Source organism: Hemiscyllium ocellatum, chromosome 13 (assembly GCF_020745735.1).
Source record: "Hemiscyllium ocellatum isolate sHemOce1 chromosome 13, sHemOce1.pat.X.cur, whole genome shotgun sequence".
In the NCBI taxonomy this organism is placed as follows: Eukaryota; Metazoa; Chordata; class Chondrichthyes; order Orectolobiformes; family Hemiscylliidae; genus Hemiscyllium; species Hemiscyllium ocellatum.
In genome coordinates, this window is record NC_083413.1 from 75,882,301 (window position 1) to 75,897,920 (window position 15,620).

The following is a 15,620-nucleotide window of genomic DNA, read 5'->3' on the forward strand; positions in this document are numbered from 1 at the left end:
AAGGTTGGGATTGAACCCAGGTCCCACAGGCTGTGCAGCAGCAGTGCTAACCATTGAGCCACCACACCAGCCCGAAGATGGAAATGATGGATGGAAATAGGTTTGTGGTGTGGTTCAAAGGTAATGATGTTGGTCTTCCCAAGATTTAACCAAAGGAACTTTCTGCTTGTCCAATGTTGCATGTCAGACAAGCTGTGTGACATATCAGACTTTGAAGTGATCCAGTGAGGTATGGGGTGAATAAGGCTGATTGTCTTCAAAATAAAAAAGGGGAGTAGAGATAACCCTGGTAATTACAGACCAGTGAGTCTCACTTCAGTTGTTAGTAAAGTGTTGGAAAAGGTTATAAGAGATAGGATTTATAATCATCAAGAAAAGACTAATCTGATCAGGGACAGTCAGCATGGTTTTGTGAAGGGTAGTTTGTGTCTAACGAATCTTATTGAGTTTCTTGACAAAGTGACCAAACAGGTAGATGAGAGTAAACCAGTTGATGTGGTGTATATGGATTTCAGCAAGGAGTTCGATAAGGTTCCCCACAATAGGTTATTATACAAAATGTGGAGGAATGGAATTATGGGAGTCATAGCAGTTTGGATCAGTAATTGGCTTGCTGAAAGAAAACAGAGGGTTGTAGTTGATGGAACAAGTTCATCTTGGTGTCCAGTTACTAGCGGCGTACCGCAAGTGTCGGTGTTGGGTCCACTGCTGTTCATAATTTTTATAAATGACCTGGATGAGGGCTTAGAAGGGTGGGTTAGTAAATTTGCGGACGACACTAAGGTCGTTGGACTTGTGGTTAGTTACGAAGGATGTAGTAGGTTGCAGAGAGACATAGATAGGATGCAGAGCTGGGCTAAGAGGTGGCAAATGGAGTTTAATGTGGACATGTATGAGGTGATACACTTTGGATGGAGTAATCGGAATGCAAAGATTACCCTGGGCTAATGGTAAGATTATTGGGAGTGCAGATGAACAGAGAGATCTCGGTATCCATGTACACAGATCTCTGAAAGTTGCCACCCAGATTGACAGGATTGTTAAGAAGGCATACAGTGTCTTGGCCTTTATTAATAGAGGGATTGAGTTCCGGAACCAGGAAGTTTATGCTGCAGCTCTACAAAGCTCTGGTACGGCCACACTTGGAGTATTGTGTACAGTTCTGGTCACCGCATTGTAAGAAGGATGTGGAAACTTTGGAAAGGGTGCAGAGGAGATTTACTAGGATGTTGCCTGGTATGGAAGGAATGTCTTATGAGGAAAGGCTGAGGTCCTTGAGGCTGTTCTCGATAGAGAGAAGAAGGTTGAGAGGTGACTTAATAGAGACACACAAGATAATCAGAGGGTTAGATAGAGTGGGCAGGGAGAGCCTTTTTCTAAGTATGGGGACGGCAAACACGAGGGGACACAACTTTAAAGTGAGGGGAGATAGGTATAAGACAGATGTCAGAGGTAGTTTCTTTACTCAGAGAGTAGTAAGAGTATGGAATGCTTTGCCTGCAATGGTAATAGATTCGCCAAGTTTAAGTGCATTTAAGTCGTCATTGGACAGGCGTATGAATGTACATGGAATAGTGTAGGTGGGATGGGCTTCAGATTAGTATGACAGGGCGACACAACATCGAGGGCCGAAGGGCCTGTACTGCGCTGTAAGGTTCTATGTTCTATGTTTAAATGGGGAATGTGACGTTGTGATTTTAGCAGACATCATCAAGGTCTGCTAAAACGAGAAATAGAAGCTACAAAAGTAACTTGTAACCTATTATAGGAAAATACCAGAAAGAATTTTACAGGAGTGTAATCAAACAAAGACAGACACTGAGCAAGAGAAAAAATTATTAGGTAGAGTGATGAGGACAAAGAAGTAAGTTTTAAGAAAGGTCTTCAAGGAGCAAGAGGAGAATTCAAGAGCTGGGGACCCAGAAAACTGAAAGTATGAGTAATTGGCACAAGAGATGTATGAGAGACATAGGTTTTTCAGAGTTAGAGACTGAGGTTACAGGAATAATGAGGAATGAGATCATGCAGGATTTACTTTTAAAATTTGTGAACAACTAGTTTTTTGTCCAACTTTTTTTATTACTTTTCTTTAATAATAAGACCATCACCACCACCACCCCCACCCCCAAACAAAAGGGTAGGATAGTTTCTGTTTTTTTGGAGAGTTGTTAAGGCATGAAAATTTGATGCAAAACCCATAACAGTTTTTAAAGGGAATTGAAATAGTTTCTTGTCAAGTAAACTTTACAGGGTTACAAGGAAAGGATAGGGGATTGGAACTGAGTGGAAACTAGCTGTTCTGTGCAACAGTAAGTCAATCCGACTGTCCCTCAACTTTAGTGTGCTCAGCAGAGAAAGGTGATTTCTTGCCCACTCTTAAGGGTAGATCGTGTAATTATCAGCAGCCCATTTTACATCGCTCCAGATTCTTGTCTCTATTGACTTTAAAGGAGCTGCTGATTGGCTTTTATTTGATTTACCATGCTCCACAAAGACAAGATCTACCCCTCTGGTGAAGACAGACTGACTACAGTAATCTGGGACATACGCACATGTATTTTCTCCTCTGGGGGGGTCTGGGAATATTGATTTGAAGCAGGAACCCAGGGCAGCTTTGCCATTCTATTAATGTATTACCTTAGATTAGTTAATTCAACGCAGACCGGTAATCGAATCTGGGTACCCTATTGTTGAGTTATGCTCCAGTCCACCTCAGGCATTTCACTGGCCCACAGGTGAGCAATGTTGGAAGAACTCAACATGTGATCTTATCAAATCTTGTGTAACTCAATCAGCTGCAGAATCAACGGTAATTAATAGCATATCGTTCAAAATGAACCCATCTGGTGGGAGAGTTGAAAAGCTTGTTATCTCCGTGAAACAGAACTAGCAAGGAAGCGACAAAAGTGCCTCGGTAAAAACCCAACAAATTCAATGGCATAGAGTTTGAGTCTTTGTGAAATCAGGGAAAATAGATGCTCAAGTACCAGGACCCCACTTTATATCTCTCTCCATTTTTATTCCACTAACGTTATGCCGAGAGATGTGTAGAATGGATAGATGATATGCTATCATCACACTAAGCCAGGATGTCTTAAAAAAGAATGGGATTTTGATTTTCAATTGGTATGGTTGAACATATACTGGCCAGGATGTAGACACCATTGCTATTTTGTTAAAATGAACCAGCTTCAGTCTGAATATTGTTTTGAGCAATTTGCATGGATTTAGAACATTCACAGTACCAGAACAGACCATTTGGTCTCTTGAATCTGTGTTGTCTCTTTGATAGAGCATTCCAAAACTAATCACACTTGCTTAATTTTCTCCCTCATAGCCTTGTGCCTCGCTAAGCCTCAAATATTTTCTAATTTTCACTGAGAAGACGATCTTTGCCTCAGCTCCTTCCTGGGTTGATTCCATTCCTGCGCAATATCTGACCATTGTAGACAATTTAATAGTTTATTTGCCATGATTACACCATTTATCAATTTATTTTCTTATTCATTCATGGGATCGTGGATGTCACTGGAAAGGCCAGTATTGATTGCTAATCCCTAAATGTCCAAAGGTCAGTTGAAAATCAACCACATTGCTTGAAGGTCTGCAGTCACATGTAGGCCAGACCAAGTAGGGGTGGCAGATTTCCATCCCTGGTAGAAGGTAAACTAGGTGCATTGTATTCTTAAATTAATTTGTCTTTGCTTTTCATGGGATGTAGATAGTATTAGCAAGGCCAGCATTTTTGTTCATCTCTAAGTGCCCTGGAATTGAATGGCACATTGGATCATTTCAGAGGGCAGTTAAGACTCAGCCATATTTCTGTCCACCTGGAGTCACATGTAGGTCAAACTGGGTAAAGACCGCAGATTTCCTTTGCTAAAAGTCATGAGTAGTTGGAGTACTGTGTACAGTTTTGGGCACGACTCTATGGGTTTCCTCCGGGTGCTCCGGTTTCATCCCACTATTCAAAGATGTGCAGCATAGTGTCCAGGGAGTAGTGTAGATTTGGTGCATTAGTCAGGGAAAATGTAGAGTATAGGCAAATGGGTCTGGGTGGGTTACTCATCAGAGGGTTGGTATGGACTTGTTGGGCCAAATTGTCTGTTTCCACACTGTATGGATTCTATGATTCTGTGATGAAAGATGTGAACACATTGGAGAGTGCGCAGGAGCAGGGGGACCTGATTATAGATGTATACAGAATATTGAAGACAGCGGGACAGGTTGAGAGAGCAATTACTAAAGCACACAGTATCCTTGGCTTTGTCAATAACAACATCGAGTATAAGAGCAAGGAGGTAATGTTGACTTGTACAAGATACTTGTTAGACCTTAGCTGGAGTATTGTGTACAGTTCTGTGCACCACATTGTATGATGTGAATACATTGGGGAGAAAGCAGTAGTGATTTACAGGTATAGTTCCAAGGATTAAGAACTTCAGTTATGAGGTTAAATTGAAGTAGATGGGACAGTTCTTCTTGAAAGGAAGAAGGCTAAGAGAATATTTAATTGAGGTTTTCAAAATCATGGGCTGGATAGAGTAGGTAGAGAGAAACTGTTCCTGCTCTTAAAAGGAACAAGGACAAAAAGATGTAGATTTCAAATAATAAAGTTTTGTTTTAGAAACATTTCACGTCACAGAAGAGGAAGTTTGGGAAGTCTTCGAGAATATAAAGGTGGATAACTCTCCGTGACCTGAGATTGACTGTATCCCAGAACGTTGTGGGAAGTAGGGGAGGCAATTGCGAGACCCTTGCAGAAATAATTGTATCACCTATAACTATGGATGAGGTGCCGGATGGCTGGAAGGTGGCTAATGTTGTACCTTGATTTAAAAAAGGCTGTAAAGGGAAACCAGGGAACGAGAGACCTGTGAGTGGTAGGTAAATTGTTGGAGGTGATTATAAATGTCCATGTTTTATCGACATTTAGAGAGGCAAAAATTGATTAGGTTTTGTGTGAGGAAAATCACGCCTTACAAACTTGATTGAGTTTTTTGAAGAATCTATTGAAAAGATTAACATATGATTTGTACATGGAATGAACTTCCTGAGGAAGTGGTGGAGGTGGGTATAGTTACAACATTTGGATAGATACATGAACAGGAAAGGTTAGGAGGGCTATGGGCCAGGAGCAGGCAGGTGGGACTAGTTTAGTTTGGGAATATGTTTGGCATGGACTGGTTGGACTCTATGATCTGCAAAAGAAGCAAGAGTGCAGTAAGCAAAACTGTTTTTCACTCAGCAAGTAGCTAGCGTAGGGAGTGTACTGCCTGGGAATGTGGTGGAGGCAGTTTCAATTGAGACATTCAGTAGGGCATTAGAAGGTTATTTGGATAGAGAATAATACATAAGGGTTAGGGACAAAACCGGAGATTATGACTAGATAATGATGCTCATTTAAGGAGCGAACGCAGGAAAGATGGACCAAGTGGCTTTTTTCTGCGCTGTACCAATTCTGTGATTCCATTATTCTGTGATTTGTGAGCCAGGTGGATTTTTACAAAATCAATGAAAATTGGTGGGGTCACTATTATTTAGACCAGCTTTATATTCCCAATCTAATAACTGAATTCAAGTTTCACCATCTGCCATGGTTGGATTTGAACTTCCTGTTCCCAAAGCATTGGCCTGTGTGTCTTGATTTACTCACCCAGTGACATTGCCATGACCCCAGCAATCTAGCAATCCCACTGGTTCCCATCTAAGAGATTTCATTTTCATTTCATTCAAGAGAAACATTAATCTGACAGAAGTTCATGTAAAATACTTTTTAAAAATGTCTACTACACCTCATCCAGTTTTGGGCACCTTGGTTTTAGGACGATGTTTAAATGATGGAGAAAGTCAAGCAGAGGTTCAGCTACATGACACCAAAGACCAGAGACTTTGGCTATGAGGAGACAATATTACAGTGAGTTTTGATGGGAACCTCCAAAATTGCAAAGAAATTTGATAAATTTCAAGACAATTCTATTTCTAGTGTTCTATGAAGCTGGGAACAGAAGGTGTAAATTTAAAGTCATTGACAAAATTAAAGTGTAGGAGACTTTCTGATTGTAGACAGGGAATTCTTTGGACATGGAATACCCAGAAAGAATCAGAAATGGAGGCAAAGTCCATAATATTTGAAGAAGTAGGATAATCAGCCTGCCCACAAAAAGTGACAGAGAGTAGGTGCAAATGTTTTATTGTTTAAATGACAGAGTTCGCAGGGACTGATTTTTAAAATAAGTTCCATACATTCATGAAGGTTGACCTTGAGATGTTCTTTCATGACCAGAAAGGTTACTCTGGAATGGGGCATTGAAGAAAATCTTCCTTGATCCATCTAAACATCCTTTGGTGGACTTTGCGCAATGGCATGATGTGCTGATGTTCACCAATGCCTTTAGTGCAGAACACAAAAAGCCCCAACAGAAGGAGATTGGGAATTCTACTCCAAAACCTGTCAGTGCTTATTCATTCCATTCAACTCTATTCAGGAATGTCACCACTATCCAACAGAATTTGTACTGCTGTAGTACTTTGCTTCCAGACCACAAGAGGACCTCACTGAGCCAGTCGGATATTAAAACCCCCTCTTGTGGAAGATTCTGGAAAGCCGGCATCTCAATTTATTCCAGAAGCCTAAAGGTGTTTATCTGTTGCACCCAACAGTTTGCATTTATGTATCAACTTTTGAAATAGATATAAAAATGAACCAACACAGTCAACAAAGGTTATAAGATCTTGGAAAAGGTGCAGAGCAAGTGATCTAGAATGGTTTGAAGAAGGGTCCCTGGGCCTGAAATGTTAACTCTGATTTCCCGCCACAGATTCTGCCAGATCTGCTGAGGTTTCCCAGCAACTTCTGTTTTTGTTTCAGATTTCCAGCATCTGCAGTTGCGTGGAGGCACTAGAGAAGCTGCTCATAGCAGTGAAAGTTAAAAGGAGATTTGATAGAGATGTTTATTATAAATGGTTTTGATAATGCAGAAAGGAGAAATGATTTCTGCTGACAGGAGCTTCCCAGGAAATAGATTCTATGGTAATAGGTGGGAAAAGACCAGAGATTTCCTTTAATGCAATGAGTTGTTTTTGGTTGGGAATGTGCTGCCTGAAAAGGGTATTGGAAGTAGATTCAATAGGAACTTTCAAAAGGCAACTGGATAAGCGCTTGAAGTGGAAAGAGTTGCAGATCTTTAGGGAAAGAACAGGTGCCTTGAGAGTAATCAGAAAGCTGTTTCAAAGAGCTGGCACAGATATGATTGGCTGAATGTCCACCGTCCAGTAAAGCTGTAAAGGAAATGATGAAATTAGTGGAATGTCCAATCCCTAACGCAGCCACTTGGGGTTTCTTCACAGATCCAATTTAGGAAAGGTACATCGAACTTGTGAAGCAAGGCATTATAATCTGACACTCAAGAAACACTTTCTGTTGCGTGATCTTACCCTAGAATTCAGGAGTTATCTGTTGCCATGGAGAGGCTGAAGATGCAGAATGCTGAGAAGGAGAGAACAATCGTGTCACTCAACCGAACGGTGGAGAAGTTGGTAAGTGTGTATCTTCTGGATAGCTTGCAAGCTCGTAACAAAGGTACATTGTAAGATTGGAACAGCAATAGGCCATTTAGTCTTTGAACATGATGCTCAAATCCTCTTATACCACACCTTTCCAAGAAATGGTAGGGCATTGATATTAATATTAAAATACTCACTATAAAAGGTAACGTTAATGTGCAAACCAATGTTATGTGATTGCTACCAACAGAGGAAATTCAAGTTCACTCCAAATCCAAAGTACTTTTGTTGCAAAAATGATAGCTTGTAGAAAAATGATATCCTTTAGTCTTTTTCTGGGAGCCTCTTTATGGTAAGGGTTGGTAAGCTGCTGGTATTCTGGAATGGTGACTCCATGTTTGAAAGCTTATTCAACCACTTCTGGTCAAATAGATGATCAAGTGGACAATCACGAGAAACCTGTGGAGATGCGAGGAATGAACCATATTTCAATTGGTTACTGTGCTTTATTTGTTTTGATGCTAACCATGGATGACAGTGTCAAATGGGCACTATTATGTCAAAGTCGAGAGTGTGGTGTTGGAAAAGCACAGCAGGTCAGGCAGCATCTGAGGAGCAGGAGAGTCAACGTTATGGGCAAAAGTGAGGCTGGGAGCCTCAGGGGTGGGGAGATAAATGGGAGGGGGATGGGGCTTGGGGGAATGTACCTGAAAGTGCAGTAGGTGGATGGAGGTGGGGGTAATGGTGATAGGTTGGAGGGTAGGATGGAGCGGATAGATGGGAAGGAAGATGGACAGGTAGTACAGGTCATGAGGGTGGTGCTAAGTTGGAAGGTTGGAACTGGGATAAGGTGGGGGGAGCGGGAATGAGGAAACTGATGTAATCCACATTGATGCCATGGTTGGCCTGTACCAATCAACCTCACCGCCCTGTGGCCGAACACTTCAACTCCCCCTCCCACTCCACCAAGGACATGCAGGCTCTGGTCCTGCTCCATCGCCATTCCCTAACCACCTGATGCCTGGAAGAAGAATGCCTCATCTTCCACCTTGGGACCCTCCAATCCCATGGCATCAATGTGAATTTCACCAGTTTCCTCATTTCCCCTACCCCCACCTTATCCCAGTTCCAAACTTCCAACTCAGCACTGCCATCATGCCCTGTCCTACCTGTCCATCTTCCTTCCCACCTATCCACTTCACCCTCCCTCCGATCTATCACCATCACCCCCACTTCCACCACTTATCGCACTCTCAGCTACCTTCCCCCCAGCCCCAACCCCCTCCCATTTATCTCTCCACCCCCAAGGCTCCCAGCCTCATTAGAGATGAAGAGCTTTTGCCTGAAATGTCGATTCTCCTGCTCCTCGAATGCTGCCTTTTCCAGCACCATACTCTTGACTCAAATCGCCAACATCTGCAGTGCTCGCTTTCGAATATTAAGTTAAACAGCACTCTTATTTTCATTCCCATTTAAAGTTAGGAGAAAAAAATATCCAATGAAATGTACAGTAGTCAACAAATTTATCTGCATCATTCCCCAATGTTTCAATTTTATCCCAGAGTTATTCAGGCAAGGTAGGCCAAGGTACAGGCCAGAAACCATTGAGAACTTGTTCCCAGCCAGGTTTGGGACTATCGATGATTTGTAGGAAGCCAGCCTGTTTCCTATCTCTAAGCAGGGAGTTTGCCATTTCTCAGAGATGTCTATCCTGATGTCTGTCCTTTCAGCCACTACTACCCTGATTTTATCCCACATGCTTCCACGTAGATTAATATGGAAAGCGCAATAAGGTTCCTGACATGAAGAAAGAATTAATGTCTTCTTATTACATGGCTTTCAAAAGAATCTTACATTTAGCAAAATGTATAACATTCAGAATCTGTTAAAGTATAACTGAATCAGTTAGTTCGGGTAAGACATCCAAAAAAACTAATGTCTGTTGCTGAAAAAGTGATACACACTGTCAGGACTTGTAATTTTACAGTTTTCAGAACAATATCACAAAAATACTAAATCCCAAAGTGGACAATGATTCCTGCAATTCTATTCTGGCTAGTGAAAGATGAAAAGCTTCAACAGCACATCTCTTTACCTCAAAACGCACACAAGTTTTATAGATGTAGAGGAATATCTGTGATGTATATTGCAAGGTTTGTGAAGGTTTGTAGCTCAGGTTGAGGTTTAGGGTGTAGGTTTGCTCGCTAAGCTGTAGGTTTGATATCCAGACTTTTCATTACCTGGCTAGGTAACATCATCAGTGGCAACCTCCAAGTGAAGCGAAGCTGTTATCTCCTGCTTTCTATTTATATGTTTATCCTGGATGGGGTTCCTGGGTTTGTGGTAATGTCATTTCCTATTCGTTTTCTGAGGGGTTGATAGATAGTATCTAGATCTATGTGTTTGTTTATGGCGTAATGGTTGGAGTGCCAGGTCTCTAGGAATTCTCTGGCATGTCTTTGCTTAGCCTGTCCCAGGATGGATGTGTTGTCCCAGTCGAATTGGTGTTTTTTTTCATCCATGTGTAGGGCTACAAGGGAGAGAGGGTCGTGTCTTTTTGTGGCTAGCTGGTGTTCGTGTATCCTGGTGGCTAACTTTCTTCCTGTTTGTCCTACGTAGTGTTTGTAGCAGTCCTTGCATGGAATTTTGTAGATGATGTTGGTTTTGTCCATGGGTTGTACTGGGTCTTTTAAGTTTGTTAGTTTTTGTTTGAGAATGTTGGTGGGTTTGTGTGCAATACTCCGAGGGGTTTTAGTAGTCTGGCTGTCATTTCTGAAACTTCTTTGATGTATGGTAAGGTGGTTAGGGTTTCTGGTTGTGTTTGGTCTGCTTGTCGTGGTTTGTTCTTAATGAATCTGCGGACTGTATTTTTTGAGTATCCGTTCTTCTTGAATACGTTGTATAGGTGGTTCTCCTCTGTTTTCCGAAGTTCATCTGTGCTGCAGTGTGTGGTGGCTCGTTGGAATAGTGTTCTGATACAGCTTTGTTTGTGTGTGTTGGGATGGTTGCTGGTGTAGTTAAGTATTTGGTCAGTGTTTGTCGGTTTTCTGTATACGCACATTTGTAGTTCTTCATTGTCCGTTCTTTCTGACGTCCAGGAATGCGAGTTTGTTGTCGGTTTCTTCCTCCTTGGTGAACTTGATGCCTGGAGGGTGTTGTTGATGATGTTAAATGTCTCTTATATCTTGTTTCATTTTGTGATGACAAAGGTGTCATCTACGTAGCGGAACCAGATGTTTGGTTTGATGATTGGTAGTGCTGTTTGTTCTAGCCTTTGCATTACTACTTCTATGAATCCTGATAGCGGAGATCCCATGGGTGTGCCGTTGGTTTGTTTGTAGATTATGTTGTTGAAGGTGAAGTGGGTGGTGAGGTCCACTAGCTTCATGATGTTTTCATTGATAATGTGATTGATGGACATTACCTACCCGCCCTAATAACCATAACTCTCTCATACCAGGTTATTCCTTCCCTTATTCCTGAATGCCAACCTATGCCTGTCTTCGACCACCATGATCCCTCATTTGTCCATGCTGAATTAGGACAACTCAGTGACCCAGTATACACTGTTTAGAGCAAATAAATTCCATAGTCACAATATAATGTGTATTAAAAGGTTTTAACAAAAATGTCCTCCTTCCATAATTCTCCTTTATATTAGAGGAGAGATTATTATATTACGGAGGAAGAAAAAAATTCAATCATCTAGACTTTTTTAAAGTCTCGATATCAGAAATAATTGGGCTCATCTGGTTCAGAGATTAATTAGTTGGTTGAGTCATCTGAGCCTTGCTTGATTGACAGTGATGGGTCTTTGCTCTCATTGTTTTGATATTTTCTAAACAACCTGTTCAGTGATGTAATCACACACCTCTGGGGCAGATGGAAGTTGAACCTGTGACTCCTATCTCAGAGATAGGGACATTATCACTGTGCCACAAGAGCTTCTCCCAACAGTGTTTAATTACACAAGTGCTTACAGTTTCTGCTGTTGATGCTTTAAATGATCAGAAAGATTGATAATGTCCTATAGTAAAGTGGATTTTAATTTAGATAAACATGAGGCGTTGCATTTTGGAAAGGTAAATCTGGGCAGAACTTATACACTTAATGGTAAGATCCTATGGAGTGTTGCTGAACAAAGAGACCTTGGAGTGCAGGTTCATAGTTCCTTGAAAGTGGAGTCGCAAGTAGATAGTATAGTGAAGAAAGCATTTGGTATGCTTTCCTTTATTGTTCTGAACATATGTATAGGAGTTGGGAGGTCATGTTGTAGCTGTACAGGACATTAATTTGGCTATTTTTGGAGTATTGCATGCAATTCTGGTCTCTCTTCTATAGGAAGGATGTTGTAGAACTTGAAAGGGTTCAGAAAAGCTTTACGAGGATGTTACCAGGGTCGGAGGGTGTGAGCGATAGGGAGAGGCTGAATAGGCTGGGGCTATTTTTCCCTGGAATGTCAGAGGCTGAGGGGTGAACATATAGAGGTTTATAAAATCATGAAGGGCATGGATAGGATAAATCAAAAAGGTTTTTTTTCCCAAGGTGGGGTGTCCAGAACTAGAGGGCATAGGTTTAAGGTCAGAGGGGCAAGATATAAAAGGGTCCTAATGGGCAACATTTTCACGGAGAGGGTGGTGCATGTATGGAATGAGAAAGTGGTGGAGGCTGGTACAATTACACCTTTTAGAAGGCATCTGGATGGATATATGGATAGGAGGGTTTGGAGGGTTATGGCCAAATGCTGGCGAATGGGTCGAGACTTATACAGGACATGTGATTGGCATGGGGCATGGATGAGTTGGACCGAAGGGCCTGTTTCTGTGCTGTAAATCTCTATGACTCTAAAATAACTATTTTAACATCGTGGAAAATTATGAATGAATTAATGACTGTTTATTTTTAGAAGCGGTTTTTACAATTGCTATGATCGTTATTGGGTTCAGTATATTGTGAGTTCATGGACATAGTTGAGCTGTACTAGGTATAGGGACATGGGGGGGATTGTGGTGGTGGAAGTGATTTAGTTGCATAACCTGACACATTGGGCTTGCCTGGTCATGATCGAGGGTCACGACCTGATGTAAAGACAATGAGGGGCCATGGGTGATGGATGGAGGAGCATGACCTGACATACAGGCATTTTTTTTCGTTCATTCATGGTATGAGGGTGTTGCTGTTTGGGCCAACATTTCATTCTCATCCCAGATTTCCCAGAAGGCCATTAAGAGTCAACCACATTGATGTGGGTCTGGAGTCACATGTAGGCCAAACCAGGTCAGGATGGCAGTTTCCTTCCCTAAAGGACATTAGTGAACCAGATGGGTTTCTTTTCCCCCAACAATCGCAATGGATCCATTGTCATCATTAAACTCTTAATTCTAGATTCTTTTTTATTGAATTCAAATTCCACCATCTGTTGCAACAGGATTTGATCCCACGTCCGCGAATATTAAGAACTTGAGATTAACAGTCTAGCGATAATACCACTAGGCCACCAACTTCCCCTTGATGAAGAGCAATGGTGGGTGGGTATGTAAGGGGCAAAGGCTGGCATCTGGGGCATGAGGGATGACCAGCTGGAGTAGCATGACCTCTCCTAGATTGACCGGCCTAGCTGCAACTTGCACCTGCAGCCTCGGACCCTGTCTTCAGGAGCACTCTCTGCTGAGGTAGGACATGAAGCTGAGAATTTGCCTAACTTCAGCTACCCGCCTGAAAGAGAAAAGCCCAGGCCAGTCCATCTAGATAAAATAAATCAGATGTGATTCCAACTTCTGATCATTTCGTGTAACAACTGTGCTCGAGAGTTTAATGTGTGGTGGTTGAGTATTGAGGCTTGGACTGAGTTTGATATTATAGAGTCATAGAATCATACAGCATAGAAACAGACCCTTCGGCCCATCACGTCTATGCTGACCAATAAACATCCAATTACGCTAATTCCATTTACCTGCACTTTGTCCATTGCCTATTATGCCCTGACATTTTAAGTACTCATTCAGGTGGTTCTTAAATGTTGCTATTCTGCTTCCACCACTCCGTCAGGCAGCACATTGCATATTTCTACCACCCGCTGGGATTTCCCAGATCTCCTCTAAATCACTTGCTCCTCACCTTAAACCTATGCCCTCTGGTCTTAGACACATCTGTCACAGGGAAGAGATTCTCACGATGATTATACCTCTGATATATTGAAGCCCTCCTCGGTGAAATAACATGCTAAAGTAAATCATTTGAGCAGTGAGAGTTGCTGGCTCCCTTGAAAATGCCCTTCTAATCCGAGATGGCATGTTTTGGCAGTGGAGGGGGCGGGGAGTGGAAATCTTGAGGCGTCTTTTTTTCCTTCTTGTGTCCCCACTTTGAAGTTAATGCTACTCTTTCAAATATTTCCCAGATATTTTTAAGTTTCCTTTCATGAGCTGAGCAAAGCCGCTGGGCTGAGAGCCTTGTGTTACTGTAACACAGGTGGTTTCTCCATGTGCTCAATGCAATACCCGTGTTGTTGAAATTCTCCCCAGTCCTTGTGATCTGATGTGGTTGCTCGTCGGCCCTCATCAAGGAGGTTTTAATTAACATCTGGGAGAGGTTGCATTTACCACACTCCAGTGTTTCAGAGGCTTTCTGTTTTGCCTGTGAGTTGCTAATTCTGCCAAATTCTGATGATCACAGGAATCGGGCAAGACGGAAATTACAAGTGAAACCTTGTCGAATGAAGCTCTAAGAACTGAAATCGAATCCTTACATCAAACCTTGTGCAGCATTGCTCAGGTACAAACAAAAAACGCAGGGGTCAATGATTGAAGGGGATCTGTTCATCAGTCTTTGAAAGGTATGCTGCAGAAATGCGTGGCTGAAATCAAACTAGTTACCAACTGTATGAGAATCGAAGGGGGATTTGGGAGAACAAATCTGCTCATCGAACGAATCAGATCAGGGTTGAATATTGGAGACACGAGAATCAATGAATATTCCTTGTGAAACTGGCAGTACTTATAAAGAACTCACCCCCATCCCCACCCAACACAGACACTGTGCAGTGTACAGTCCATAGGTAAGATAGATTGCGAATGGGCTGCTGAAAGGAGATTCAATGAGTTTAGGGTAGGTGGTATATGGAGAACGAAAGGAGTTTAGATAATCTGTCTCATTTAAAGTTTGCAGAGGCTTCTATATTTTGCCTCTGTACCTCTGCACACATACCCCCCACCACCTCAAACCCCAATCAGTCCTTAAATGGGTTTGTCACTCATCCTCATGCTGGACCCAGCCCCTGCAGCTTCCTGATTGTGGTGGAGACCATGTTGAAAGCTTTCTTGAACTGTATTGACCCCTGACCCAGTAATATGGGGCTGTGTCATTGTGGATGTGGGGAGAAGACTGGACATTAGACTCACAAAGCATTCTCAACACTCATCTGGTGAGCAGTAAGCCCAGTAAGCATTGTCAGAAAGTCTAGATGCTGAGACGCTGATTGTTCTGTCTCTTCCTCTCAGGTCACTGCTGCTGATACAGAATCTACAGGTTTTCTCTCTCTGGGAGGGGCAGCTGAGGGAGCTGAGGTGGGTACCGGAAGGCTTGGCTCACCTCTCCTTTCACGGTCTCCGGTGCTTAGCACCCCTCCCCCTCGCAGGCACAGGTCACCAACTCGTTCGCAGTCACCGCTGCGCAGCATGTCACCATCTTTTGGTGATGCCACATTGTCTGCTGTCCAATCAGCCCTGCAGAGACGACAGCTCCAGGTACAGGTAAGCAGAAAGGAAGACCACTTAGTGTTACACAGCCTTCAGAGGAGAGCAATGGTGAGTGAGGTCCATGCTGATCTGAGGAGTTTATGGGAGTGAGGTGCTTAAGGGGATGGTAGGAAGCTTAGATGGATGTTGGTGGAATGACTCAGAGAAAGCTCATGCCTCAGAGAAAAGCAGGAACACTGAGGAGAATCAAAGTGAATATCTGATGGCTGTGGCACACCTTGGTTTGGTCTCAGGAGATGTGAAGGAAGTCTCAACCTCCTTCAAAGCACATAGGATTTCTTTTTGGAAATAAAAGTTTGGTCTATCCTATTGAGATGTCTGGCTTTAAAGACTATTTATAACCTGTTGTGTTAAATTAGG

At 42.4% G+C, this 15,620-nt stretch overlaps 1 protein-coding gene across 1 annotated transcript in view; it reads left to right on the plus strand.

Annotated features, from left to right (window-relative positions):
- Positions 1-15,620, plus strand: part of crocc2 (ciliary rootlet coiled-coil, rootletin family member 2) — a 292,849-nt gene that overhangs the window by 104,521 nt on the left and 172,708 nt on the right. Inside the window, exons 10-12 of the mRNA XM_060833953.1 lie at positions 7,443-7,539; positions 14,179-14,277; positions 15,003-15,254. Of these exons, the coding sequence (XP_060689936.1) occupies positions 7,443-7,539; positions 14,179-14,277; positions 15,003-15,254 (448 nt within the window). The remainder of the gene's footprint in view (positions 1-7,442; positions 7,540-14,178; positions 14,278-15,002; positions 15,255-15,620) is intronic.